At 51.7% G+C, this 27,005-nt stretch overlaps 1 protein-coding gene and 2 long non-coding RNA genes across 7 annotated transcripts; 2 read left to right on the forward strand and 1 right to left on the reverse strand.

The window, feature by feature from the left end:
• LOC115505127 lies at positions 1-10,673 on the forward strand. Of its 2 annotated transcripts, none has more exons than XR_004343075.1 (4): positions 1-225; positions 2,411-7,128; positions 9,863-9,983; positions 10,101-10,673. It is a non-coding gene; the product is annotated as an uncharacterized LOC115505127 (long non-coding RNA). The 2 variants fall into 2 exon arrangements; XR_004343074.1 differs by having other exon boundaries at positions 2,682-7,128.
• A 3,799-nt stretch (positions 10,674-14,472) lies between these two features.
• CHIT1 (chitinase 1) lies at positions 14,473-26,679 on the reverse strand. 4 transcript variants are annotated; one of them, XM_030302548.1, is made up of 11 exons: positions 26,546-26,679; positions 25,422-25,451; positions 22,687-22,888; positions 22,031-22,087; positions 20,530-20,695; positions 20,177-20,301; positions 19,347-19,470; positions 17,367-17,552; positions 16,936-17,049; positions 15,481-15,607; positions 14,473-14,910 (listed from the first exon to the last, which is right to left on the reverse strand). In XM_030302548.1, exons 1-11 carry the CDS (start codon positions 26,568-26,570, stop codon positions 14,687-14,689), a joined length of 1,380 nt encoding a protein of 459 aa, XP_030158408.1. In that variant the 5' UTR covers positions 26,571-26,679; the 3' UTR covers positions 14,473-14,686. The 4 variants fall into 4 exon arrangements, with proteins under 4 accessions (XP_030158408.1, XP_030158407.1, XP_030158410.1 ...); XM_030302547.1 differs by having other exon boundaries at positions 14,473-14,922; positions 26,546-26,676; XM_030302550.1 differs by lacking the exon at positions 26,546-26,679 and adding an exon at positions 26,256-26,324 and having other exon boundaries at positions 14,473-14,922.
• LOC115505128 lies at positions 15,767-16,488 on the forward strand. The gene is made up of 2 exons (XR_003965924.1): positions 15,767-16,203; positions 16,295-16,488. It is a non-coding gene; the product is annotated as an uncharacterized LOC115505128 (long non-coding RNA).
• Positions 26,680-27,005: the final 326 nt, after the last annotated feature.

Here is a 27,005-nt window from a genome sequence, read left to right on the forward strand (position 1 = left end):
CCCCGTGTTGGGAGTAGACATTACTTAAAAAAATAAGATCTTAAAAATAAATAAACAAACAAACAAGGCACAGCTTCACCTTTTGTTCCTGCAGTGTTCACATACGTTTGGTACATTAACTAAAGTCAGAGGATCATGAAAACTGGTCTCTCTAGAGAAGCCACATGAAGATAATGGACATGTGATCGTATCGGTCCCTTCAGCTGACCTGTCATCAGTTTCTTGGTAAGTAGACAGGGTGGGGAATGATCCGGACACCATTTCTGCCTGGATGGGTGGGACAGCCATGTGGGGGGCCTCCTCTATAAGGAAGCCAGGGACCCCTGCGGGTCTGCGTTCTCTGGGCAGCGGACTAGGAGGAGAAAGCTGGGTGAGGCACCACTCAAGAACTCGGGGCCGGGATTCCTCGCCCATCCCGGAGCCCCTAGATCAGAGATGTGTGTGTTTATTTTTTTTTATAAAACCCCTGCCCTTGCCCGTCTTGTTAAAGAAGGGATGACCACTCTGGCTCATCCGGGCAGCTCCCTGCCGGCGGTCAGGCTTACTCGTGCCCACCTCTCTTCCCTCCACGGACCCCTCAGATGAGTGACTTCCTCTTCCTCCCCAGCGCTCTGCTCTCAACTCTCCACTTCACTTTTCCTTCCTGCTTCCAGACTCACCTCCTCCTGGAACCTTCTTCTTTCACCAAGCTCACTTCTAAGGGTTCTTTCCTCTGGCTCTGGCTTTACAACCATTGGATTGTGGGGATTTGGGAACACCTGCCTGTGTGGAGATGTGCTTGGTTCCTGTGTGTTCCAGCTTTCCTTCTAAACTGAACACTCTCTTTTCCATCTGCCGCACATGGATCTCCCTGAAGATAGGATCTCTTTCCTCCTTTCCTCTTCGGATCTGGTGCCTCCTGGGAGCAGAGTCTGTGTCTCTTTCCATTGAACTTCTCCACCGCCATATTTGTGCAGGGGTCCGCCTCTCCACAGATCTCGTCAGCCCAAGGACAAAGGTCTCTGGTAAATGTCTTTGGATGATGATGATGGTGATTTCAAGCCACCGTGTCGAAGAATGTTTTGAATACAGACAGTGTTTTTAGTGACCCTTTACTGGGCCTCCCTTCCTGTCCGGCTAACAATCATACACTCCCATCCCCTAGGACAGTCTTCCCCTTCTCCTCTCCATTCAAAGTACGAGTTAATGTGGGGCACTTGGGTGGCTCAGTCGGCTGAGCATCCGACTTTGGCTCAGGTCATGAGCTCACGGTTCATGAGTTCGGACCCCACATCAGACTTTGCGCTGACATCGTGGAGCCTCCTTTGAATGCTGTGTCTCCCTCTCTCTCTGCCCCTGCCCCGCTTGCACTCTCTCTCTCCCTCAAAAATAAAAAAAAAAAACATTAAAAAAAAAAAAGTACGAGTTAATGGAATGCACACACACACACACACACACCCTCTCACTTCCAGAAGCTCTAAACCTCAGCTACTAGTGTGTGGCTCTGACCTGTGTAAACAGCCCTTGTCACCATAAGCGATGGTCCCCTCTCTGGGGTTGTTTCTAATGCCAGGAGAAAAGCAACACTGGTAATGTACCAAGCCAGGGCCCCAGTGAGCTGAACCCTGCTCTACGCTGTGGCAGGTGCAGAAAGAAACCTCTCATTCCCATTCAGCTCTGCCACCTGCTGACCTTGGGAACATTATTCCACCCCTGCGAGCCTCAGTATCTACCCAGGATTGTCGTAAGTGTTAAAGGAGACGTCGTATGTAAGGCTTTGGCACACTAGCAGAGGTACAGCAAGTGCTAGTAGGTTTCTGCAGCTAGAGGTTTCTGCAGACCCTCTGTCTGAGGAATTTTAAGCCCGGGCCCTTTGGCTTGAGATGACATAAGGTCCCTTCTGGAGCCTGGGAAATGTGTGAGGTTTGGAAGAGAACAGCTTTACATGGTAAGAAGATTGTGGTCAACAGAATAATGGCTCCCCAAAGACACCCCTGTCCCACTCCCCCAGCACCTGGGAACGTATCACCTTACATGGCAAAGGGGGCTTGGAGGATGTGTCTAAGTTAAGGAGAGCTGAGAGAGGGGAGATTATTTTGGATTACCCAGGGAGCCCAAGGTAATCGCAAGAGTCCTTCAGACACAGAAGAGGCATGTGGTGATGGAAGGCAAGGAATGCAGGAGGCTTCTAGAAGGTGAAAAAAAGGAAAGAAAATGGATTCTGCCCTGGGGCCAGAAGGAACGAGCCCGGCTGACTCCTTGACTTTAGCCTCGTAAGCTTATTTTGGATTTCTGACTGTCAGATAACAGATACGCGTTGTGTTCGGCCACGAAGGTTTGTGGGATTTGCTTCAGCAGCCCCAGGAAAAGAGTACAGAGGTGGTTTTCTCTGTCAAACAAGGAAGCCAAGAGTAGGTGACTTTGTTTCCAGGTCTCCCAGCTGCCCGCCCCAGGGCCCGGCCTGCGGCTTTGTTTCAACAGACGTGGCCCGAAGCACAAAGTGCCCTTTTTCCTGCTAAGGGGGCCCCTCCAGGAGGTGATGTGAACATGGTGTGCACCTGGTGCCCCTGACACGTTGAAAGGAAGTACCAGTTTCCTTAATAAGAACAAACTCCAGGCAGGACCACGTGGGTTAGCCCCGGAAAGAGAATTGCCACTTGGGCAGGGGCAACGGGGCTGCACGATCCCTCCTCTGTCCACAGGAATCACCTGCATGCACCTTCCCCTTGAAAGGTTGTCACAAGGGGGCCTTGGAGACACTGGTCATCCCTTCACACTCTGGCCTAGGAGGTGGCACACTGTCCGTCTGCAGAACTGAATCCGAACCAGGTGTTCAGACAGCCTTCAGGGGAGGCTCCAGGGTACCAAGGGGACGTGCACACTGAGTGACCGGTGCCATCTTCTCTCCTTGTTCCACGTGGAGAGGCCATCTTTCACCCCCTATCTGGGGATGCACCGTGGCTTGCAAGCTGGGGCCCAGGAGAACCAGGCCCGAGAGACGAACCCTTTCTGGTCTGCCCAAGGCCAGTCTTCTGAGCTCTGGTTTCCAATAAATACTTGTCCTTTCCCTGGTGGCTGCAACTGATCACTTTTCCTCATCAGGAAGCCTGCGCTCCCCACCTATGGACATGACCTGGCTTCCCAGTCAGGCCGCAGGAGAACTGAGAGAAAGCACCCGTCACTCAACAGCATGTTAATTATCCACCTACACTTTGGTTATTAAAGTACTAAATTGCTCACCGGGCCCCAAGAGTCTTTTGGTTGAAAATTTCATGCCATTTATCCATCCTGAGAGGGAAGGGGGGCTTTCTATGAGTGCCAAATGCTCAACACATTGTATGCCAGTCATCCCCTGCCAAATCCTGGGAGGAAGGTACTAGTCTATTCCTACTTTACAGCTGAGCAAACTGAGTCTCGGAGAGGATACTTTCCCCAAAGTCACACAGACTTTAATGTGGTGGATCAAGGGCTTGAACGTGGAACCTATGGCCTTTCACCTCTTGAGTGTGCGGGTCGTTTAAGAAAGGCCACCCTGGTTGTAGGGAGAGCAGGTGGAGAGGGGGTAGAGGGACCATATTGTAAGAAAACTCATGATACATAGTCAGACAATGGAACGGAACAGTTGAAACGGGGACTGCCCTAGATAACCGGTAAGATCTTGCCAAGAAAGGAAGTCAGGAGCTAACTATAGAGCATGGCCATGACTGTCAGAACTCGGCTGGTCTCCGGACTCCGTCACTTCTCCCTGTTGGTGATTTTCCATTCTCCCACTGTTCCCCTGCAGGACTAGCTTTTAAACCCTGAAACCGAAAGAGACAGCCAGGAAGCTAGCAGCCAAGGAGTCTTTGTCCAGTTCTGCAGCTAATTTTGGAGGAGAAAGAAACCCTACAATATGGTGTTTGTGTGGGTAGTTTCGAGAAATGTAAAAATAAAGGGAGCGGGCGCTGAATCCTGGGTAGCCGAGAAGGAGGAAGACGGGAGCTTGCAGGAGATGGCCTGGGATGGAGACTACCTACCTTTTCTTTCTGGAATAGTTACTGAGCCCCCATGAGGTGCCAGGTCCAGGGCTAAGCTGGGTGGGGTGTGGAGTGGGGTTTAGTTTGGATGGTCGGAGAGTCGTCTCGGGGGAGGTGGCCTTAAACTGGAATCTGAGGGATGAGAGGGGAGTTGGCCATGTCCAGAAGCAGGGAGAATGATCTAGATAGAGAACACCATATGCAAGGTCCCAGGGGTGAGGAAAAAAAAAAAAAAAGAGAGAGAAAATGGTGATGAGAGAGAAGGGTCTGGTCAGGGGCCCTTGTAAACCATGAAGGGGTTTGGCCCTCAGTGTTGTCAGATGCCATTGAACGTTTAAGCAGGGGGTACGCCACAGGACTTGTGTTTTGAAAAGTCACTCTTGCTGTCTGCCGAGACCAGCTTTGGAGGGGGACTGGAATGGAAGAAGTGAGAGCGTGAACAGCCATCAGAGAGGTCCAGGCAAGACGTGTGTCAACCTGGACCAGGCTGGGGGGGGGGGGTACATGGGGAGAAGAGGGCCGACTCTGGACATTTATTGGAGGGGAAAATCAACCTTACTGAGGAGGTGAATGTAAGAGCTGAGGGAAAAGGAAGAAGCAGGAATCACCTTGGGGTTCCACCTCAGCCACGTGGAGAGGCGCTGGGTAATTTTCTAAAGTGAGGCACCCTTGAGGTGCAGACAGGTTTTATAATAAGGGACTCTATTTCGGGCAAAGATGAGCTGTTTACACCTCATCGGAGTGGAGAGAGCAAGTAGGCCGGTGGATGTACGCATCTGGAGCTCAGAGGGGAGGTCTGGGCTGGAGATACGCAAGTGTGGGAACCGTTAGCATAACCATGCTATTTAAAGCCCTGGAAATGGAAGAGATGATCTAAGGAGAGAAGGGCAGAAAGCCCTGGGCAAGCCCTGAGGCATGCAGATGGGTAGAGATCCCGCAGAGGTGGAATAGACCCAGAAGATGTAGGGGGCAACCACCCCATTCACCCAGTTAGCAAACCCACAGGGGGTGGCCTGGGGCATGTGCAGCAGAGGCTGGGGACGCCAAGGCATCAGGACAAGGCCCTTGCCCTCAAGGGGCTCGCAGGAGCAGCCTTAAGAGCCAATATTTACATTACAGTGTGGTATAGTATTTATAGAGATGGGCCCAGAAGAAGGCACTGGAAGAGCCCTCTGTAGTCTCAGGTGCCAGAAACAGGCATGGCTGAGTCTATGGAAGGGGCCGTGGACCTCAGGAAGGTGGAGAGAAAGGATGCAGGGGCTGAGAACTCTTTGGGGTCTGGCGTCCTTCCTTGAGACTCCCTAAATCCCCTGGACCCACCGGCCTCTTCCTTCCAGAGCCCCCACAGGCCATGAGCGACGCTGGGGAGCCCTGCTCCTTCCTCATTTCCACCCCACCTCCAGCCCTCTAGGTCCCCTCCTCTGTCCTGACGGGCTCGCTCCCTTAGGAAGAGAACTGTGTTCTGAAACAGGATTAGCTGGACAGCAGAACGGCCGGAGCCTGGAGCCTTGCCCCCCATTATAGCGGGATATCGTCCCCAAAACTGCTGCAATGAAGCAGCAGGAAATGAATCCTGCTGTTGAGAAATCATGCGTGTTGACCAGCTTGTATTTCACACTGCTTGAGGAAAAGAGAAATCTGTCTCACTGAGCTTTTCAGAGAGAAACGAGGTCAGTAACCACCCCCCGCCCCCCGTCACTGCAGGCCAGAGCCCTCCACCAACAAACCCCCACTCCTGGCAGCTGCTGAATGCCACGGACTGGGCGCCTCTTGGGCACTGGGCTGCCTGGCTCACGGTGCCCGCGTGACTCACTCTCCTGTGGTTATGTTGAGTCCACAAACCCGCATAGCCTGGCTCCAACCTCTCCCTCCATCCTCACCTCGCACTGCCTCCTTCCTGTGCCCCGTACCCGGTCCAGTCTGGACAAGCCCTGGGGATCCTGGCTGTCAACCCTTGCCTGGTTAATACTCTGCCTTGGAGACTGAGGAGGCTCTGAACCTGCCTTCAGGCTCAGTCTCTGTGTTGGTGCCTCTATTTGTTAAAGCTCTCACTGCTCCGTCGTTCAGAGAGATTTCTTCTTCCTTTGAACATGTTTAGTGTGTTCCTATTTCATCGCTTATGGCTCATTTAATCTTTAATTATAATGCTTTGTGGGCATGCTTTATCTCCCCTCATGGACTCTGTAAACTACAGAAGATCAAGCCTCGTGTCTGGGGTCAAGTCTCATTTATCTCCATCCACAGCTTCGGCAAAGAGCTTGGGCATGCTTGTGGAGTGGATGAGGTTTAGTTAAAGTTGCAGAGGGGATGTGTGCTGATGTGGGAAATACAGTCTGGGGCTTGATGTAATTGGCTCCCTGGGAAAACGCACCTCTGCTAAGAGAATCTATGAAGGGATAGAGAGTAGTTTGTCCACCCATCCGCCCATCCATCCACCCATCCATCCATTCAACAAATACTTATTAAGCATTTATGACAGAAGTAATGTTAGATACTGGAGATCTAGTCCTAAGTCTGCATCAGTTCTTGCTCACGCAGAGATTCTGTCCTAGCCCAGGGACATAGATAATAAAGAAAACATCACGTAGTGGTAAGTGTCACTGATAAAAATAAGTCAGAGTGATGTGCTCATGTGACTGTCAAGTGGTTGGGGAGGGGGTCTCTGAAGAAGCGACGCTAAGGAGAGACCTGAAGTGGGGTTGAGGTGGCAGGGGGAGGTGTGGGCATGAGCTGTCCCAGAGAGGGGAACAGATGGGACAAAGCTTTGAGGTCGGGGAAGGTGGGGACCGAGATGGGATGAGTTTAATGGGTACCAGGAACAGAAGGAAAGCAAGAGTGGCCGGATCCTGGGGAACAGGAGGTGACGGACACAAGTGACCCACAGTTCAGTAGGGAGATGGTGGTGACACAGTCATATGTGCTGGCAGAGTGCATACATACAGCATGGGCTTCTGGCCAAGGTATGGATTTGGTCCTCACTCTAATTATTACTGATGTGTGAACTTGGGCAACTTTTCTGAGTCTTAGCTTCTTCCTTTGTAAAATATCTCATTTGTGGAATTTTTGTGAAGCAGATGGTATAATGGAAATAAGCACCCACGCTGTTGACAACAAATGGTAACCTGAAATCCAGGTAGTAACCTAAACACCAGGCATTACAGGATGAGGGACGACCGGGAGCCCAGAGCTAAGCAGGGACAAGTCAGCCCTTGTCCCGCGGAGGCTTCCTGGCTCTGTCCTCCTTCTCTTCCTCTCCACCACCCGACCTCTCTCCTTCCATCTTTTTCTTACCTGATTACATTTCTTTTTATTCTCACCACAGTTTCTTACTCTCAACTTTCCTTCACATTACTTCAAATCCCAGCAGCTCGACTGCCCCAAATTTAGAATCAAGATGTATTTTTAAATACCGATTGTTGAGTATGGTTTTGTCTTCCTTTAGAAATCAGGTGTGTTGGTATGGAAGTTCCTCAGAAAAATGAAAAATAGAAGTACCTTATGGCCCAGAAATTGCACTGCTAGGTATTTATCCACGGGATACAGGTGTGCTGTTTCGAAGGGACACATGCACCCCGATGTTTATAGCAACACTATCCACAATAGCCAAAGTATGGAGAGAGCCCAAATGTCCATCAATGGATGAACGGATAAAGAAGATGTGGTATAGATATACAATGGAGTATTACGCGGCAATCAAAAAGAATGAAATCTTGCCATTTGCAGCTCTGTGGCTGGAACTAGAGGGTATTATGCCAAGCGAGATTAGTCAGTCAGAGAAAGACAAATATCATATGACTTCACTCATAAGAGAACTTTAAGATACCAAACAGATGAACATAAGGGAAGGGAAGCAAAAATGATATAAAACCAGGGAGGGGGACAAAGCACAAGAGACTCTTAAATATGGAGAACAAACAGAGGGTTACTGGAGGGGGTGTGGGAGGGGGGATGGGCCCAATGGGTCAGGGGCATTAAGGAATCTACTCCTGAAATCATTGTTACACTATATGCTAACTAACTTGGATGTAAATTAAAAAAAAAAAAAGTCAGGTGTGTTGAATGCTGTTAAGTCCCTGTTAATGGAAAACTAGCAGCAGCCTCCGCACCTAAATTAAGTAATTTTCTATGATTGTATGGCCCTCAGATGATTATCTTTTTCCCCTGAGATCACTGTCTCTTAATAGAAAATGGCTCCTACCACTGGATTAAAGGATTAGAAAGAGATTGTCTCAAGGCATTCGGGGACTGGTGCGCCAGGAGAAGGTCTCTCCACTGGCTGAAGAGTGGAGATCTGGAGCCCTCCACAGGCCAGTAACCCCTGAGTCACTCCAGTGATGCTCTGGAACATAGCCTGGACATCATGTTCAGCCGCTGGCTGGCTTCAGATCTGTGGCTTCCCTGCAGATGTGGAACAGGGCAGACGGGAGGGCAAGGGCAGCCTGGCTGGAGTCTGCAGGGGAGATGTGTAAAGACAGGCTCTGGCATAAAGGGTAACGTGAGATGTCCTTTTCCCATTCTTGCGGCTGCCTGTAAACAAAGGTCAGGAAAGGACAGGTTTCGTGGGCGTGAGTGTGTGTGTGTGTGTGTGTGTGCGCGCGTCAGGTGGAAGAGGGAGCCACAGAGAGAGACCCCCACATGCTGTTCAAGGCTTGTACTGAAAGGGGCCTTGTGGTTGGGAGAATAAGGTGAGGGGCCGATACGTAAGCCAAATGGAGGCTCTAGCTCTCCCTTGCTTTTCTACTTTCTGGGAAGGGACAATCCAGTAGCTGGTGGTGGCTGGTAGGTCATCTAGTCCAACTGCCCACTGGTGGGACACCGAGGACCCAAGCTAAGTGACTTGCCCAAGTCCTCTCTCACACAGAGAGGCAGAGATAAAGGCCTAGTGTACTTTCCTCCATACCAAGTCATCTTTGAGTCTGGGTGATGGCGGTAGGAACACGGTAGAGGGACAGTCTCTCTGTACTCTGACTTTAGGGATCCCAGATATCTAGCTTCAAGTCCTGCCCTGGCTCATGTTCCAGAGTCTGAGCCCCTTATGCTCAAGGTCTGCCTTTCAGTGGGGCAGGGCTGAGGGGAGCCCTGGGTTGTGCACTGGAAGGCGGTCCAAGACTTATCCGTGGACACAGAGAAGCCACGTGGGACAGAGAGCTAACTTTAAAAATGAATAAGGTAGAGATTTTCATCCCCACAGAGGCCGAAATAAGGTCACATGAACTATTACTACAGCTCAAGGATCTCAGATTACACTTGATCTTGCCCAAAAGGCCGAGAAGCGATCAAGGGTCTCAAATTAGATGCCAGGAAGGCACTTAGGGAAAACAAGAGCCCCAGCCCGTGGGGCTGGTCTGATTTGGAGGGGTCTGGCTCCTTGGTGCCTTAGAGGCTCTGCTTCAGAAGATCAAGGGCAAGTTGTAGTGATGGCAGAAGTTATAGGCACTGGGTCCTCCTGCCATTTTCCTTTGATGCCTCCCATTCTCAGGTGGCCCCTTCAGTGTCCCTTCTTGGAATGAAGGGCCCAAGGGGGTGGGAGGACTGGGAGGGTGTCCTTAGCTAAGCCTGGCCTCCTGGCTGCCTGGTCTCATCAGTTTATCACTGGCCTGGGCAACAGCTGGAATGGCAAGGGCACACTGAGGAGGGAGCGGGTGGTGCCGGGGCCAGATCTCACAGGCCATATGGTAGGGGCCGAGGGGCAGGGGCCTGGCAGGAATGTCTGTTCCCTTCTCCCCACTCCCATGCTAAATAGAATGGCAACGCCCAAAAGGAATTCAACAGTGGGCCTTTGGAAGCCATCTTTCTCTCCCTGCGACAAGTTTTTAAACACATTTTTTTTTTTTTTTTTTTTTGCCCAAATCGCTGAATTAATGAAGAAGAATCTGGCTGTTTTCTCTTTGCACCAAGCTCTGAACACGACAGCAGACAGTGGGATGAGCATAAGGAGTGCTCCACGGTGGTAATTCCGCACTGGACGGGGGCCTGGCCTCGGAGCAGGTGTGTGACCTGGCAAGGGGGTGCCCGGGCAGCCTCTAGCTGCTCCCTGTCAAGGGCCACTTGGGAGGGACAGATGGAAGGGAGAGACAACCAGCAACCTCCCTGACTTTATTTCAGATTAGGGTTTTTTAACCAGGGGGCCGCGGGCCTCTCGACTCTTAGTGAGTTCAGCTCTCGGCCTGCTCAAGACAAAATCAGAAATGCGACGGTTCTGCGACCACTACAGGACATCGAATCAGCACTTACAAATGAGCCTCAAGAAAGCATGGAGCTGAGATGGCTTTCCTGGTGACAGCTGCCCTTCAAGGAACAGAGAAGTCCTGGGACACAACTCATCCGGAGAGTGGAAAGAGGGAAGCTCCCCAACTCGCTTAATGAGGCCAGCAAAACATTGATACCCTAGGTCGGTTTATTATTAACCTGGCCGGTAGCAGTGATGGCAAGGGCATCCTAGCGTGTGAGAAAGAAAACACGCAGGCCCATCTTGTTATTAATATATAAACACAAAAATGTGAAACACAGTATTGGCCAGATCCGGCGATGCACGGGAAAGATAACCCATCAGGGCCGTGTTGGATTACTCCTAGGAATGCAAGATGAATGTAACAGGGGGAAAACTGATGAATGTAATTTGCTTTATGAACGGAATAAAAGCAAAAATCTATTGAAAATAAAAGCTTCCTGAAAAAATTCACAGCCCTTCGTATGGAAACTCTCGGGAAACCAAGAGTAGAAGCAAACTTCCTTAGTCTCATAGAAGACGTTTGTGAAAAACCTACGATAAATCGCATACTTAACAGTGAGATGTTGCAAACATCCCCTTTCAGGCCAGGAACAAGGTAAGATGCCCATTATCACTGCTTTTATTCACCACCGTATTGGAGGCCTCAGCTAGCACAATCAACTAGAAAAATAAACAAAGGCATAAGGCTTGGAATGGAAGAAACAAAACTTATTCGTGTAGATAATACGATTGTCTATGTAGAACACTCTGCAGAATGATCATTAAAGTTAGTAAGAGGGTTTGAAAAGTTTCCTGGACATAGCATCCGTTTCCAAATGTCAGTGATGTTATTATAGGTTAGCAACAATTAGCCAGAAAATCTAATTTAATTTATTTTTTAAAGTTTATTTATTTTGAGAGAGACAGAGACAGTACAAGTGGAGGAGGGGCAGAGAGAGAATCCCAAGCAGGCTCTGTGCTGTCAGTGTAGACCCTGATGTGGGATTTGATCCCACGAATCAGAGGATCATGACCTGAGCTGAAATCAAGATTCAGATTCAGACACTTAACCGACGACTAAGCCACCCAGGTGCCCTGTTTTGTTGTTGTTTTTTTAAATTTAAGTAATCTCTGCAACCAGCGTGGGGCTTGAACTCACAACCCTATGATCAAGAGTCACATGCTTTTCTGTCTGAGCCAGCCAGACGCCCCTAGAAGAAGACTTCTTAAACAAAATGCAGGAAGCACAAACCATAAGGGATAGGATTGGCAAAGGTAACTACCTTAAACAATACTCAAAAAATGAAAAGCCACACCTCAAACTGGGAACAGATATGGTCAAACCTACATCAAAGATCTGTGTTCAGAATATGTAAAGAACTGCTACATTTCAATAAGAAAGAGACAACACAATAGAAACATGGGCAAGCGACACAACAGATTATTATTCACAAAAGAACAAACACAAATAGCTTGTAGACGTAAGAAGATGCTGAAATGTAAGTAATTAAGGCAATGCGAGTTTAAACTCGAGTGAGATGCCATTTTTACACCTCACAGATCAGCATAAAGTAGGGCGTAGGAATGGTGAGGATGGGGTTCACTAGGAACGCTGCAATGGTAGGGAGTAGTTGTATGTCCACTTTGGGAAAACCTCTGCCCGCACCTAGGAAAGTTGAACTCGCATGTGTCCCAAATCGTACACATGGGTACCAATAGACAGGCTCAAAAGTGTTTGTAGCAATGTGGTCCACGTTAGCCCCAAACTGGAAACAACACCCATGTGTCCTGATAGCAGAAAGTAGAGATTGTGGCGTGGCATGTGGTAGAAAATTATGCAGCAGTGAGCAGGGTGAGCTCTGGCTAAGTGAAGATAAGTGAGCCAGAGAAAGCACCACACAGTACGTTTCTATTTATATAAGGTTCAAAATAGTCTAGAATAAACAACTTCTAGTCTAGGAATATACGCACAGTTGATAAAAGGATAAGAAGACGAGGGAATGAATAATCGAAATCAAGATAGAAGGGTGTAGGATTAGGGAGAAGCGCATCAGTAGTTTTGAAGGTACTGGCAATGTTCTGTTTCCTTACCTGGGTGACAGACTCATGGGAGATACTGAGCATACATATTTGAAACACTCTTTGGTCTGTATGGTAGATTTCAAAATTAAACCACAATAAAAACAATAGAGTTTCACTGCTCACGTAGGGTGTGGTACATTTGGAAGTGGGTACCTGTGGCGGTGGGGGCCTGCCGGCCCCCCAGGAGAGCTTGGTCCCAGTTGGGAGAAGGGATGGGGCTTAACTGTTTGCCTGGGTTCCGGCAGGTGTATTAGACATGGTGGTGAACGCTATGAACGTCCTCAGAGAGAAGGTCAGAGGGACCTGTCCTTCATGGGGCTGAGAGTGGTCATCGCTGTTAGGGAGAGCGGCCAGACATTCATGGGTTAAGCCACCAAGACATGAGTGACACAAAAATCCTTTTCAAACGCTATTACTCAAAGCTGATCCCCCCAACAACTCAAGCAGCATTTGCACCTGACTCGAAAGGCCGGCTCTGTGCAGGGGTGCGTCCCCTAGTCTATAAGTGGATTGTGTGGGGCTGGTGGGGCAGTCTGATAGGTCAAGGGAGAAAGTTTAGTTTAAAAGTAGTATTTGCTTTGGGGCTGGGGCTCAAACCTCACAGGGGTGATGACAGACTATGGGAGGTTTCTCATGAGAAGCCAGCATGGCTGAGCAAGGTGGTCTGGGGACCCGGCCACCAAACTGGGGTGGGATGAAAGGAAATGAGACCAAGGGATGAGGCTGGGGCCTAATGGAGGGTTTTGACTCTATGCTGATAATGGAGACTTGACTCTGTCCACCGGAAGCTGTTGGCATCTCTTAAGTAAGGGAAGTGTTAGGATTTGATCCAAAATTTAGAAACGTTGAGCTGGGGGCTGGATGGAGGTTGGCCTGGACAAAGGAGGGGCAGAAGGCAGGGTGACAAGTGGCACTGGCCTGAGGTGACACAGGGACCACGGGTTTGGAGAAGATCAGAGAGAAGCCCTGCTTAAAACCGTCCTCAACATGAAGGTAGCACCAATGTCACAGTGACGATGTAGGGGGACTTGGGCTGTTTGGGGACCCCTAAATTCTGCTACAAGGAGACTCTCTGCTAGATTCTTGAGTTAGCCAGCCCGCAGAAGGTAAAGAAAGGACAGAGATGGGAAGAGGGAGGGAAGAGTGAGTGCTGATCATGACGACGAGACTTAACTCCACCCAACAGATGAGGTGATGAGGTTCTGTTTCTCGGCCTCAAGTCACACCGCTAGCAGATGACAGAGCCAGAAGCCAGCTCTGCATCCCCCAAAAGGAAACCGCCACCCTGGACGCCATTCTGAGCAGTTAGGAGGCTCTTGTCAGGCCTGGATGTGGCGCGTCCCTTTCGAGTTGAGACCTCAAAGGAAGGGCATGTGTGGTGAGCAGACCTGTGCTCAGGGTCGAAGAAGAACAGATTTGTAAAGGCCCAAGGACAGGCGGGGCGTAGAAGCGGGGAGGTCATTTTTATGGGGATCTGGTACTGGCTGTACTAGGGTGAAGGGCCAGGTCACCTCCTCTCTCCTACGTGTCCCCATCTCCTGCTGCCTGCCTGAGTCCCACCCCAAAACCCAGCTTGGGTGAGTGCATGGCAAGATGGACCATTAGGTTACGTGCAGATTTTCTTCCAATGGAACGACCAGGCTTCAACCCAAAGCTGCAGGGACCATTTGCATTGCTCGGTTATCCGGGATACTGTGTGTGCAACGTGGCCCATTTAGGACTCAGTTCTGGGTTAGTTAGTTAGCCTTCTGTTTAAATACCTGTAAAATGAGCATAATAATTGTCCCTCCTTTGTCTGGCATATAGGAGCAGTAGGTGATAGAAGGCCTAAAACAGGATTTATCTCAAAGCGAGCCCTGAATACCCACCTGGGGTTTGGATTCTTATTTTAATGCTGGGTGGCCATTGCAGAGCCCTAAGGCAAGGAAAAGCTCTTTTCTGCTGCCATCTAGTGTGAATCTTGGGAATAACACCCGAGTGGAGGCCAGCAGGAAAAGCTCTCCAGTGAGGTCACCAGTGCCTTGAGAGCTGCCCACTGGAATGTGGGCACCCCGAAGGGCCTGCCTTCCCGCCTGGCTAAGACCTATGCATGCCTTAGGCCACCCTTGCCTCTTGGCTTCCCCACCTTCCCAGTTTTGAACTGACAGTGTGCTTAGAGAGGTTCTATAAGTCACCACACCCGGGGACCGTGGGGAGCAAACCATAGATTTATTTTGCAAGTAACAGGTCCAGAAGGACCATAGGAAAAGGAACTCAAGGCTGAGAGCAGAAAGCTTGGATACAGAAAAGCCACAGGGAGGTCTCTAGGATTGTAGCCCCCAGGGAGAGCTGCAGAGGCAGACTGTGGAGTGACCCTAGCGCCTGGCCCGGTGGCTGGGGCTGCAGGGGCCCTGGGCACTCAACTCCAAGTGCAGCATTTGCAGGAGGAGCTGAACACCAAGCTCACTGGGCAGCTTTGCTGGAATAGCCGCCCCCCTGCACAGCTATAGTAGCTGGACTGGTCCCCAGGGTTGGGGTAGAGCCCGTCAGCTTTGCCCCGACAGAAGGTGTCTTGTTCGAGGCTGGGGCCACGCTCAGGTTCAGAAGGCTGGTCTGGTGCGGGGACTTCAGGTCCTGGCGGGCCTAAAGGAAGACGTGGGGAGACAGCGAACATTCAGCCAAGCCTCCCCCAAGAGATCCCAAACCCACAGGCCAAGCACACGGGCAACCACCACAGGCAGGCCGTGGCTCAATACCTCACCACTCCCCCCACCCAAAGGCAGAGCACAGCCAGGTGCCCCACAGCCCCACTTAGAGCTGCAGTGCAGCTCAACAGAAAGCACGGGGGTGCCAGTGGCCATCTATCATCTGCAAAGACCGGCCACACACTGGCGAGGGCCTCCGGGGGTCTTGCGCTCCAGGTGAGCGCAGGCTTTCTCTTTGAAAAGAGAGGAGCAAAGCTGCAGCTCCCTGGCTGAGGGCCCCCAGAGGCAAGCCCTGGACAGGCGTAGCTGCCGTCAGAAAGGGGAAGAAGAGCCTGAAAAGAGAATGGCTTCCAAAGTTTCCTTGGCCCCTGGGGGTGCATGAAATTTGGGAGATCACAGGATTGGAATAAGCGTATTTCCCCAGAAGGAGCCAGGACCTGTAGTTCAGGGAGGGGGTGTTCCTACTCTACCCGCGAATTCCGCCTCTGGTCCCTGGCCCCTCACTCACTCAGCTCCAGCTGCAGTGTCTTGATGAGGGGATATGGGCCCTGGTTACAGAAGAAGCCAGCGAAGTCGTCCACGTCCAGCGCCCACACCATGGCGCCACCCAGTCCCTTCTGCTTCAGGTAGCTGGCCTATGCACAAGGAGCAAGGCGCAGGTGGAGGAACCCGGGGGAACCCGGCCCGGCCCGGCCCAGAACCCGCTTCCTCATCTGGATAGGGCTCTTTTTCCAGCACCCCCAGGTCATGAGTGGTCAAGGCTTCTGGACACAGCCCTGGGCGGGAAGCCTAGGCGACTGAGTCCTGATCCTTCTGGAATCCTCCCCTCTCAACAGGAGCATGGCCTGGGTGAGGGTGAGGGTGGGGGTTTGAGGAGTGGATGCGCGTGTGAACTTCCCTAGGTTGCAAGCTTTGACAACTCCGTCTTTTCTGTGCTGAGCTGCTGTGTTTGGGGGCACGGCCTGCGGGTTGTGACGAGTCCAGTTCCCATAGGGATGACAAAGCTTCCCCAGAGATCTGAATGATTTCCTGTCTTTAAGTCTTTGTCCTCCCTGAGGGCCTTCTTTCCTCCACCAGATCCCTGAGGTTTCCCCAGTGAATGGCTGTGTGTTCCCGCAAGTGAGTTTCCCCGTCCCCTAAGCCTAACACGCCATGCAGGGAGTTGGAGAGTAGGGCTGGTCTGGAGCCCTTGCTGGCCCCATCTCCCATTCTGGCTACTTTCCCTCCAGCGGTGAGGACCGACAGCTTGTTTTCAGAGTCCAGCCTGGCCTCTCCTCCCCACATATCTTTGCTTCTCAGTTTCCTCGCCCTTCTGTTTTCAGACCTTCTTGAAGACCCTTCCACCGTGATCCCTTCTCCCATCTCCCCGCCGCCAGGATCACACTCCCTTCGCAATTCTCCCAGAGCGCTTTGTCTACACCTCTAGAGGGACCGGCCACTGTCTGCCCTGCATCACAGCTGACGTGAGATGTCCGGATAGACAAACCAGAGCAGGTGCCTCTGCAGGAGTTCGTGATCTCACGGGGGAGAGAGGCATGGAAACACACAAATACACTTGTTTTGAGCCGCTGATACTTGGCAGGAGTGGGGAGTCATATAAGTAAATCAAAAGGTCTGTAATCTGAGCATGCACAAATGTTGTCATTGAGCTGAATAAAATGATATATCTCACTGTATGTATTTCTCCTCTTCCTATGTCTGTAGAATTTGTATTTTATTAAATGCAAACATATATGTAATAAAATACAAATTCTTTCAAGAGTGGTACTTACCGTAGGGCAATTTTTTGTGATCATGCCTTTCTTAATCAATAGTTGGTAAAAATACAAAATGCTATCACACGAAGACTTGTGAAATGTTTCAGAGGAGATTCCTCTTTGGAGAGGTTCTGGATGCCATCATTCAACGTTATTGACCTGGACCCATCCAGGACCACCCCCCTCCCAGCAGGGCTGGGCCTCACCTTGGTTTTGAAGCTCTCCACATCATCAAAACCCACCCACTGGTTGCCCTTGAAGGCATAGGGCACCTTCTGGTCCATGATTCTGGGCTTAGTGGCCCCCTTCCAGGAGCAGACCTGTTAGGAGCAGAGGGCAGAGCTGGGGCAGAGGCAGGGGGCACCACAGACATCTGTGCCTCTTTGCCCAGAGGAGACTAGAGATTGGAAAATTCCTATCTGAGGAAGTCTGGAGAATGTAGGAGGTTCTAGATTGAGTGACCTAGAACCCTGGATTCAATGAGGCACTGGGGTTTAAGGATAATCCAAGATGGCATAAAGGGGTTGGGCTTCACTTGGCCAGAATTTGCTGCTCTTGGCATCCTCACTCAGAAACTATGGGAGTAGGAACACCCCCCACCCCAGCCCATACTCGGGGCCCCGTGGGGTCTTCCCACCTCATAGTAAGCCAGCAGCCCTCCCTCTTTGGTGAAGGGGCCAGGGGTTCCAGGCCCCGTGGCTGGGGCCCCCACTCCAGTGTTTGATGGGGAGGCCAGGGTGAAGGATCGGCCATAGGCAGGCATGCCAAGGATCAGTTTGTTGGCAGGGGTCCCCTTCTGCACCCAGAGCTGCACGGCAAAGTCCTGGTGATGGAGAAGGAGGGGCAGGGTTAATTTACTTTGCCTTCGGCCTGGTTCTGGTCATCTAAGCCTGCGGGCTTCCGATGGGCTTTAGTGTTCCAACACCGTCCTGTCTTCTTTAGGTCTTGTCTTAGACCCTCGACCCCAGACAACCATTGGAGTCAGACAACCATTCACGGGGCAAATATTTATTGATGGCCCATTGTGGCCAGGCTCTATGCTTGGGATACCTCAGTGAGCAAAGCGGCCGAGATCCCTTCCTCACTCAACAACTTAACCTTGCTGAGCCTAGGGCTTCCTGTGTGTAAAATGGAAGCGATAGAAATGGCAAGAACGAAAAGATGTAATGCACGTGGAAGGCCCAGCATAGTGCAGTGAAGGAAAGCTGCGATCATGCTCATCATACGCATTATTGTTGTTCTAGGTCTCACCCAGAGTACAAGAGCAGGGAATGGGGTCCGTTTTATTTATCTCTGTATCCCTCGTGCCTCGAACAATGCCTGACACTTAGATGCTCAAATAGAAAGAACAAATGAGTACACGGCTGCCTCATTTGCCTCTGAACGGGACCGACCCCATCGTGTATTACTTCACGTAACACCCCCAGCCTGTGACATGGGGAGGTACCCAACATACGTATGTGAAATAAATGAATAATGAAGATTCTTCCCTTAAGCCAGGATTACAGGCTCACTTCCCCCAGGAAGCCCCTCTGTTCAAGTACAAGTCCTCCTGTTACTCTGCACCCTCTTGGCACTTAAGTCAGGAACATTTTTCACTACGTGTATTCGTATTTATTTCTTTTTGCTGGTCTACGTGATTTATCTCCGATCAGATGGGAGCTTATTCAAAGGCAGAGGTCAAGGCCCCCTGCTCCGCTCTATGGCACCCTGTGTAAGTTCAGAAAAGTCCCCCTCTGGCCGGAGGCAGTCCCGGGCACACAGTATAGAGAGTAGAAGGTCTCCTTGTAAGAAGAGAAAGGCCTCCCTCCCCCTGCGTGCTGGTGGGATTTCGGGGCCCTCACCTGTCAGCTGAATGTCTTTGGGTGTCGAGCCGCCGAGCTGGGCTGGCTTCCCGCAGGACCCATACAGTTTTCCTGATGGGGGTGGAGGGGTCTGGGCTCAGCGTGAATTATGGATTCCTGACTCAAGCACTCACAGATGGCTTCCTTATTTGTGAAAGAGCCACAGAAGCCTAGATTGTTCTACCCCAGCCGATGCACCAAGACGTGGGCTCCCCCAAATTAAAAAGCACTTTAATTTAGGGCTTTTTTGGTTTGTTTTAAAAGAAATAATATGGTTGTTCTTAACTTTCAAAGGGTCGAGTGGGCTTATGGAGATCTTCCAGGCTGCTTGGCGAAAACCCAACCTGCCCTTTCCACGCGCTGGGGTAGGGAGTGGAGGCGGCTCATCATTGAAGGTCAATCAGTGATGAGGAGTGAATGGTTACCCATTGTCTTGAAGGAAATGGGGTAGAGCAGGTGAAGAAAGCAAGAGGTCATTTTTGCCGGACATTCAAGCTCAAAGACGGCTTCCCAAGTAGCCACTGCATTATTTGATGTCATTCAGTTGGTTTGCTGTGTCGAACATCAGCCAGGAGGCTACAGAGAAGTAAGGCTTCCCCTCAGCACTGGCACAGGACAGGAAATAAACAAGCAAAGAAAGGAAAAGTCCGGGCTCCTCTGTGCCCTGCTTGGTGATCCTGCCTTTCTTTTCCACTAGGGCCTCGAGGCTCAAAAGAGGCCACCTGACAGGGCCTGCGGATGGGGGGATCCGCCTCACCTCTGCAGCCACTCACCACGTTGAGTTCGGCCGCTGCCCCGTTCTCTCCCTGCCTCTTGTAGAGGGGGCTGTTATGTCCTGTGGTCTTCTCATAAGAGCCATGGAAGTCGTAGGCCATAAGGCTGATGAAATCCAGGCTCCTGCAGGAGGCATGGAGAGAGGGGTGACGGGCTAGTGAGCAGTCCCTCCCTGCTCCCGCCTGCCCTCAGTGTGTGGCCTGGGAAGGGCCCTCGAGGTAAGAGGCAGCGCTCCCGCCTGGTCCCGGGAGAGGGGATTAGACGGCACTCCCTAGTTCCCCCCAACCCGCCAAGATTGAAGTCATCGTCATTCATACTGGGGGGTTGGCAGCTCCTGTCTTTGGCATCCTCCCCACAGCACCCTCAGGACGCCTCGTACTCCTACCTTTTGGGAGGGAAATCTAGCTCAGTGTTGTTAAAACTTTCGTGTGCACGTGAATCACCCGGGCACGCCATTAAAGCGCGGGCTCTAATTTTAGGAGGCCTGGGGTAGGGCCGGAGATTCCGCATTTCTAACGCTCAACACCTTGGGGTGCAGAGAGCCAGACGACTTGTCCTCTTGGTTTCACTCTTGCGCTCCCAGGGTGCTTGATGTGAAGACCGAGTTCCCAAGGAAAAGGGCAAGGATTCCAAAAGAGAGACTCCAGGACACTGGAGTAAGCAGACAGCGTGAGCAAATCCTTCCTGGATCTGCTGGTGGAGGGGTAGGGCTTTCCCCAGACGGTACCTTGCAGGTGACCATCTGCTCTGCTCCTGAGGCGACTCAGCCCGACCTCGGTCTCTCCCACCTCAGAGAACACACGCTCCACGCCATCGGCCTGAGACTCACCGAGCAATTTTGTCCACCTCGTATCCAGCCTCTATGTTCTTTCTCCCGGCCGGGACGGCTGCGCTCAGAAGGAGGCGTTCCTTCCCTGACGTCTGGGCTTCCCGCTGGAAGGCAGCGGCCAGGTCCTGCAGAGGTGGCTCACAGTGACTACAAAGGCAGGGGCCAGGCTGGCCCCTGTGGGCCCCAGGCAGATGTTCACCCTCAGGAGTCTGAAAACTGACCGCAGGGCTCGTCTGGGCTCTGCACATACCCGAAGCAACAGACCTTGGGGACAGAACAGCACCGGCCTGTCCGGCGAGGCCACCAATCTGGGTCCCCCCGCCCCAGGCCAACTGGGTGACCCCCAACCATACCTGCACCAGGGCTGTGAAGCGCTGCTTGTCCGAAGGAGGGCTCCCCCGGCTCCCTGGGTACTCCCAGTCAAGGTCAAGGCCATCAAAATCATATTTGCGCAGAAACTTAACGGCTGAGTTGACGAAGGTCTGACGGTTGTTGGCCGTAGCCACCATATCTGTGAATCTGCGAGGTGATGAAGGGCAGTATGGGCCTGTCTTGCTGACAGGAGGCCACTCTCTCCCTCACAGGCAGACGAGAAACTACGCAGGATATTTGTGGCTGGCTGTTCAGGCCAGGAGGATGCTGGGAGGGCTGCTTCAGATGCTGCTGGGATATTTGCTGTTGACTTACCAGCCAGGCCTAAGGAAAGGGACCGTCTAGAAGGGTGTCCGGCCCCCAGGGCACAGTGACTTGCCAGGAGCTCTGCCTCCCCAAACTCCCTCCACACGCCTACTGCCTTGTCCCTGCTCAGGGAATTGTGGTCCCCTGAATCAGAGCCGGCTGTCACCCCAGGGTAGACGTTTAGAAAGGAGGGAACAGTTTCTAATATGAGCACAAAGGGAAGTAGAAAGAGCTGAGTAACCTGGAAACCTGCTGCTTTTGTTCTCTGGTGGGTCAATGTGGTCATTTTCTTCAAACTCACACTTGTAAAATGCTTTGTGCCATCACTATGACTAGTCTGGAGACCCTTAAAATCCCAAGCTGCCCCAGGAACCCCCTCCCCACATCTCCTGATTCCCAAGATCCCTATAAGTGTCTCGAGGTATTTATAGACGGATCCTACTTTAATTGGTTTTCTATTCATTTACTGATTTAATTAATAGCAGCACTTAAGTGGGGTCCATGTGCCTGGGAACCCCAGGCTAAGAATCCCCTCATTCCAATAAAAGATTGGGGAAGGTGGGTCATAAATTGTATCAGGTTTTCAAAAGGGCTCATGATCCAAAAGGTTTTGGAAAGAGTAGTTTAGAACTTTGGGAACCATATATTGTGGACTTTCTAGGAAAAGTCTAGTTTCATATGTCCCATTCCATCATCTCCCGAATTCCTCAAAAACGTCCTATTCCTCAAAAATGCCCACAGTTTGGCATCCGAGCTCGTTCTCAGACTGCCTTTGACACCCAGAAGTGGAACAAAAATTCTCAAACAAGATATCCTGTCTCAGAGCTCAGGAAATATCATCACTGTATGTTGTCTGAGGTTAGTTGGGACTCTCCCTGTACCCATTTCATGGAGGAAGACACTGAGGCCTGGAAAGAGGCCAGGATCTCTCCTGTGCTCCCGGCAAGACCGGATGTGTAACAGTCAGAGCTCAGCCCCCTCCACAGCCCTCCCGATGAGGCACCAGGAGCCCAGGAGGAAGGTCAGCCCCCAGAGTCCAGGCCGCCCTCCTGATCCCCCACCCTGACTATATTCCACCTGGCCTGATTTCCAGAACCCACTGGCCGGGTTCTCTCTTGCCAGTGAGTCAGGTCACCACCCAGTGGCTCTGCCATACAGGTGCCGTGGCCAACTCACTTCTGAGTGCCAAAGTTCCAGCCCCCGATGGAAAGCAGTGTCTTCAGCTTGGGATTCCTGGGAAAGATAAGACAAATGCCAGAACTTGCAGGTTTTAATGCCCAGCCAGTTCCCCAGGCTCACCTCACTGACTCGGAAAGCAAGGGGTTGTGGGTGCCCTGATGGGCACTGATGGGGTGTGGGGCAGGGAAGGTGTAAGTCCCTATGCATAGATCCTGGGTGAGGGGAGCTCTAGACTGGGAAAGAAACAGCATGCTCTTGTCTTCAAGGGCCTCCTATCTGGCTGGGGAGACATACACATGAAGAACTCAGGAAGAGAGATCAGGGCGTATCCGCAGAGCGGCTTTGTCAAGAGGGTGATAACACGGGAGCTGAAAAAACGCATAGATTGTAGGAGGAAGAAGGGCACCCATTCCCAGCAGAGAAAACAGTTTCCCAAGCCAGATCCCACCTAGACCTAAATGGAAGGGCCCTTCAGGAGTCCCTATCTACCCCTACTCCTCCCGTATAAGCACAGGAAAGCCCAGAGAGGTGATGTGACTTGCCCAAAGCCACACAGCAGGTCTGTAGCAGGATTGCAGTGCTGGGGAAGGTTTTTAGCTCTGGAAAGAGGTACCTGTCTCCACCAACCCCCATCCCCGTCCAGTGCAACTCACATCTTCTTCAGGCCGTTGAACTCCTGGTAGAAAACCTCATCATCCCACTCTATGGAGCTGAGCTGGTGATTGGTCATGCCCGCAAAGGCATAGATGAGGTGGGTGCACAGATTGGGGTTCACATCCTTGGGCAAGAAGCGAGCAGCTCCCTGTCTGTACTGGGCCCAGTTGGTGAAATAGCAGACCAGCTTTGCAGCAGAGCCTGGCCATTTGGGGCCAAGAAAAGAAATGGTGGTCAGAAAGGTCTGCTGAGGACTGACCCCCTCTACCTAATGCCAGAGGGTGTTAAACATGACACCTGATCGGCTGACAGCGGAGAGGCAGGACTTTCAACATGTTGCTTGGAACACTTCAGAATGTTCATTAAAATGCAAATACAGGGGAACCTGGCTGGCTCAGTCGGTTAAGCGTCTGACTTGTCTGACTCAAAGGCAGCTTGTTTCTGGAGTCCTCAGAAAGTTTGGGGACTTTCGTTGGGTGGGTGGGGGGGAGGGTCTGTTCCCAGGGGGTTGATCTAGCGGCAAGGGCCCCCGCCGAGGTCGGTGCTATGTTAGGTTGACCAGATAACCAGAAAGCAAGAATGCTGGTTTTTACTCCTGTATCTGCCAGAAATGTACTTTGGGCCAATTGCCCCTTCAGCCCTGGCCCAGGGTCCCCATCTGAAAATGATTGTGTGGTCTCTGAGGGCTCTTCTAGAACTTGTCGTCTGTGAGGGTATGGTTTGCACAAGCCAACATTTTATGCCAAGGACTTGGCAGAATGGGGAGTTTGTACTGGAGCACATCTATAACCAGTGTCTAGACTCTAGGACTTCTTTTTGTCCCAACAGGGTCTCTCCACAGTCCCCTCCAGCCTCCATTTGGCCACTGAGAGATCAGGGGAGGGGGAAGAAGGTGCAAAATGGCTACAGGAGGCTGTGTGGAAACCCAGAACATGAAGGACTATCTGGGACCCCCCCTGGGCAGATCGGTGGCTCCCGAAGGGGAAGGTGGAGTTCTTGGGTCATCACTGGCTCTAGCCAGAGGCCACTTAGGAGTAGAACTTGCCAGAACTTGCCAGTGGGGGCTGAGAGTACAGCCTGTAGTGATACAGGAGGAGGGTTGGTGAACTCCCCAAAGCAAAGGGTTAACCCAGGGAACACATCATAGGACCATCTAGGAAGAAGCCCGGAGTCTCTTCTTACATTATATCCTGTCGCATTATATCAAATATCCTGCGGTGCCCGGGTGCCTCATTCGATTGAGCCACTGACTTGATTTTGGCTCAGGTCATGATCTCATGGTTCGTGAGGTCGAACCTCACGTTTGGCTCTGTGCTGACAACAGAGAGCCAACTTGGGATTCTCTCTCTCCCTCTTTCTCTGCCCCTCCCCTGCTTGTGCGTGCTCTCTCTCTCTCTCTCTCTCAAATAAATTAAAAAAATAAAACATTAAAAAACGTTATGCATGGATTTTTGTACTATAGGGGCAATGAAGTACGGTGGTTAAGAACAGGGTCTCTGGAATTTTCATGCCTGGCTTGAAATCCCAACTCTGCCGCTCTCTAGCCAGGCAATTCAGCTTCCTCCTCCATACCATGACAATGACCATCGTTCCTACCTCAAAGGACTGTTGTATGGACAGCGAGTTAGTATGTTAAATACTCTGAACAGTGCTAACAGATAGTAAACTCTATTCTAAGCGCTTTGCATATATTAACCCTTCATTCACATGAAACTCCGTTAATATATATATCATACCACACCATATGCCCAGAAGCAGCTTGGACTTAAACTTTTTGGGAACCTTCCACCTTTCTTCCCCATGTTTGTTATTTCTGTGGCCTCTGGCTGTTGCCTCCTGTGAGGTCAGGAGGGGAAATAGTTGTCTAATGTCACAGCCCAGCCTCAGGGTGAGGGTCCGAGGAGCCAACATTCTTGGGGCCACTGACACACAGGGAGCGGGGTGGGGTGGGAAGAGAACTCCAGCGTCCAAGTTGCTGAACGTCCCCCAGAGATCTCTCTCCCGTCTGATACAGGAAGAGCTCTCTTGGCTCCTCCAGGCCCTACATGCCATCAGTTCAACAGAAACGGGAGTATGAGTTACGGGGCTGGGACACGGAACTGGGTAAGACCTAGGTTCCTCACCTCCATCAGCTCACAGCCTGGTCGGGGAGACATCTATGCCAATAATTAGCAGCACTGACATACATACTGGAAAATGTGTTCAGAGATATGAGAGCACAGAGGTTGGAGCGAGTGACCTCAGGAAAGACCTGAGGGAGGCTGACATTGAAGCTGGCCCCGTGGACATGTGGTCCAGCTAGTGGATGAGGAGGCAAGAACCTTCCTGGAAGAAGGTGTGGGGCATGAGGACACTTGCAGGGGGCTGAGCTTTGGAGGAGAGGCCTCACCGGAAACATGGCAAGAACTCTTGGCATGGGGTTGGGGGCGGGGCTGGGGGAGTGGGTGGGGAGGGTGGCAGAGCCCAGGGAAGGGGCTGAGGGAACCCACGGCTAGCCTCAAGAAAGGCACCCCTTATGGGGGCGCCTGGGTGGCTTAGTCGGTTAGGAGTCCAGCTTTTGATTTCGGCTCCGGTCACGATCTCACGGTTCGTGGGTTCGAGCCCCGCGTCAGGCTCTGCGCCGACAGCAAGGAGCCCGTGTGGGATTCTCCGTCTTCCTCTCTCTCTGCCTTTCTCTCTCTCTCTTTCAAAAATAAAATCAACATTTAAACGACAAAGGAAAGGCACCACTTACCCCATTGGATCATCAGTAGAACTATCAAACCTGTAACAGCACAGGAGAGAAGGCAGAAGTTACGAGGTTATTTGCATTTTTCCGGGCCCTGTATGCCTATTGAAACACAGTGGGTAGAGGTGGTCAGAGGGGGGTAGACCCAGGATGGCTTCCCGCAAATCAACCTTCCTCTGTCCACAAGGGACCCAGGAGGGCACTGTGTCCATCCCTTCACCCCCAGGCCAGACGGCAGGGGCCCCTCCCTGGCCTAGACTAGTCCTAGAGCTGATGGAAGTTTCCGTGAGTTGAGGTTGTCCCTCCCTACAGCGCCAGTGGAGGACGGTGTGTATTGAGAAAGATCTAGGAAAACCACTAACTTGTGAGGTTTTCAGAGAGAAAGTTTCCCTTTTCGAACAGGCAGGAAACCTGGGGCTGTCCTAGGGCTGGAAAGAGCCAATTTGGAAGGGTTAGGCCAGAGATCCCATCTCTCAGGGAGGCCTCTGTGCCTCTGCTCACAGCCAGTATTTACCACATTCTGTGGCTTTCCCGCCACGCCTCGCAGGAGGTTAGCTGAGTTCCCAACATGCTTGGAGAACTAGGCTCGGCAGGACTCCTTTAAAAAGATTTATTTCACCTTTCTGATGACCTTGAATTTTCCCATTCACCTAATAAAGCCTTGCAAGGGCTTGCGAGGGCAAGAGAACTTGCAAGGGCACCCAAGGTCGTGGCCCCCAGGCTGCCTGCTTTCTTGCGAGACAACCAGCACGGGGCTGGGGAAGCTGCTGGCAGGGGGCATCTCTTGCATAAGGACCAAAAGCAGAAGCCTAAGAACGTGGGAAAGACAAAACCACCCACCGCAGTGGTGTTCACCGACTCTGGGCTTCCAGGACCCGGAGGGGGCGAGGGGGCACAGGAAAAGTCCATTTCAGCCTGTTGAGAAAAGCCTTTCCTTGCAACACAAAGGCTCTTGAATTGAAAGAGCCAAAGGGGGCCCACAGGAATAGAGGCAGAGGAAGGAACAGGATGGCTCTCTGAGGCTCTGCTGAATGCTTCGGTACCCTCACAAACAGCACCACGAGGCAGAAGCCACCTCCCTGCCTTACAGCCCCCAGGGCCCCGCCCGCTGTCCCTGACGGCCTACTCACCTGCCCGGGCCACGGACCATGCCATGGCGCTGGCTCGGCACCAGACTCCAGCCTGTGCAACCGACTCTCTAGACCCTGCCCTCCTTTTATCAGGCTGCCCCGTTCCATCCTAGCCCGGAGTGGTGAAATCAGGGGGTGGCAGAGGCAGGCGAGAGGGGTTGAGGCGGGGCGGGCAGGGCTAGGTCACACAGCGTGGGTTGGGCAAACCTGACACAATGGCCTTTAGCAATTCTTGGTTTTCTGGAACAATCGCGGTGGGTAAACCGGGCCCTTAACATGACCAAACCGGGAGGCAAAGAGAGGGAAGCAGGAAGTGTTTCTAAGCCTCCTGCTGGACAAGGAGGGTTCTGATTTCCTTGGAGTCAGTTGGTGAAGACCTATGAGTGATCTATAACTTACTGGGCTCTGGAGGAAGAGGGATGACTCACAAGTCAGGGGAGCTGGGCTCCAGACCAGCCTG

Source organism: Lynx canadensis, chromosome F1 (genome assembly GCF_007474595.2).
Source record: "Lynx canadensis isolate LIC74 chromosome F1, mLynCan4.pri.v2, whole genome shotgun sequence".
NCBI classification, from domain to species: Eukaryota; Metazoa; Chordata; class Mammalia; order Carnivora; family Felidae; genus Lynx; species Lynx canadensis.

Excerpts from the sequence above, each read along its gene's own strand:
- CHIT1 (XM_030302547.1), bottom strand. The coding sequence starts at position 26,570 with ATGGCATGGTCCGTGGCCCGGGCAG. Across the intron at positions 25,452-26,545 it reads ATGGTCCGTGGCCCGGGCAG|GTTTGATAGTTCTACTGATG; the intron begins GTGAGTAGGCCG and ends GTGCTGTTACAG. Across the intron at positions 20,302-20,529 it reads GCTTCACAGCCCTGGTGCAG|GACCTGGCCGCTGCCTTCCA; the intron begins GTATGGTTGGGG and ends CCACCTCTGCAG.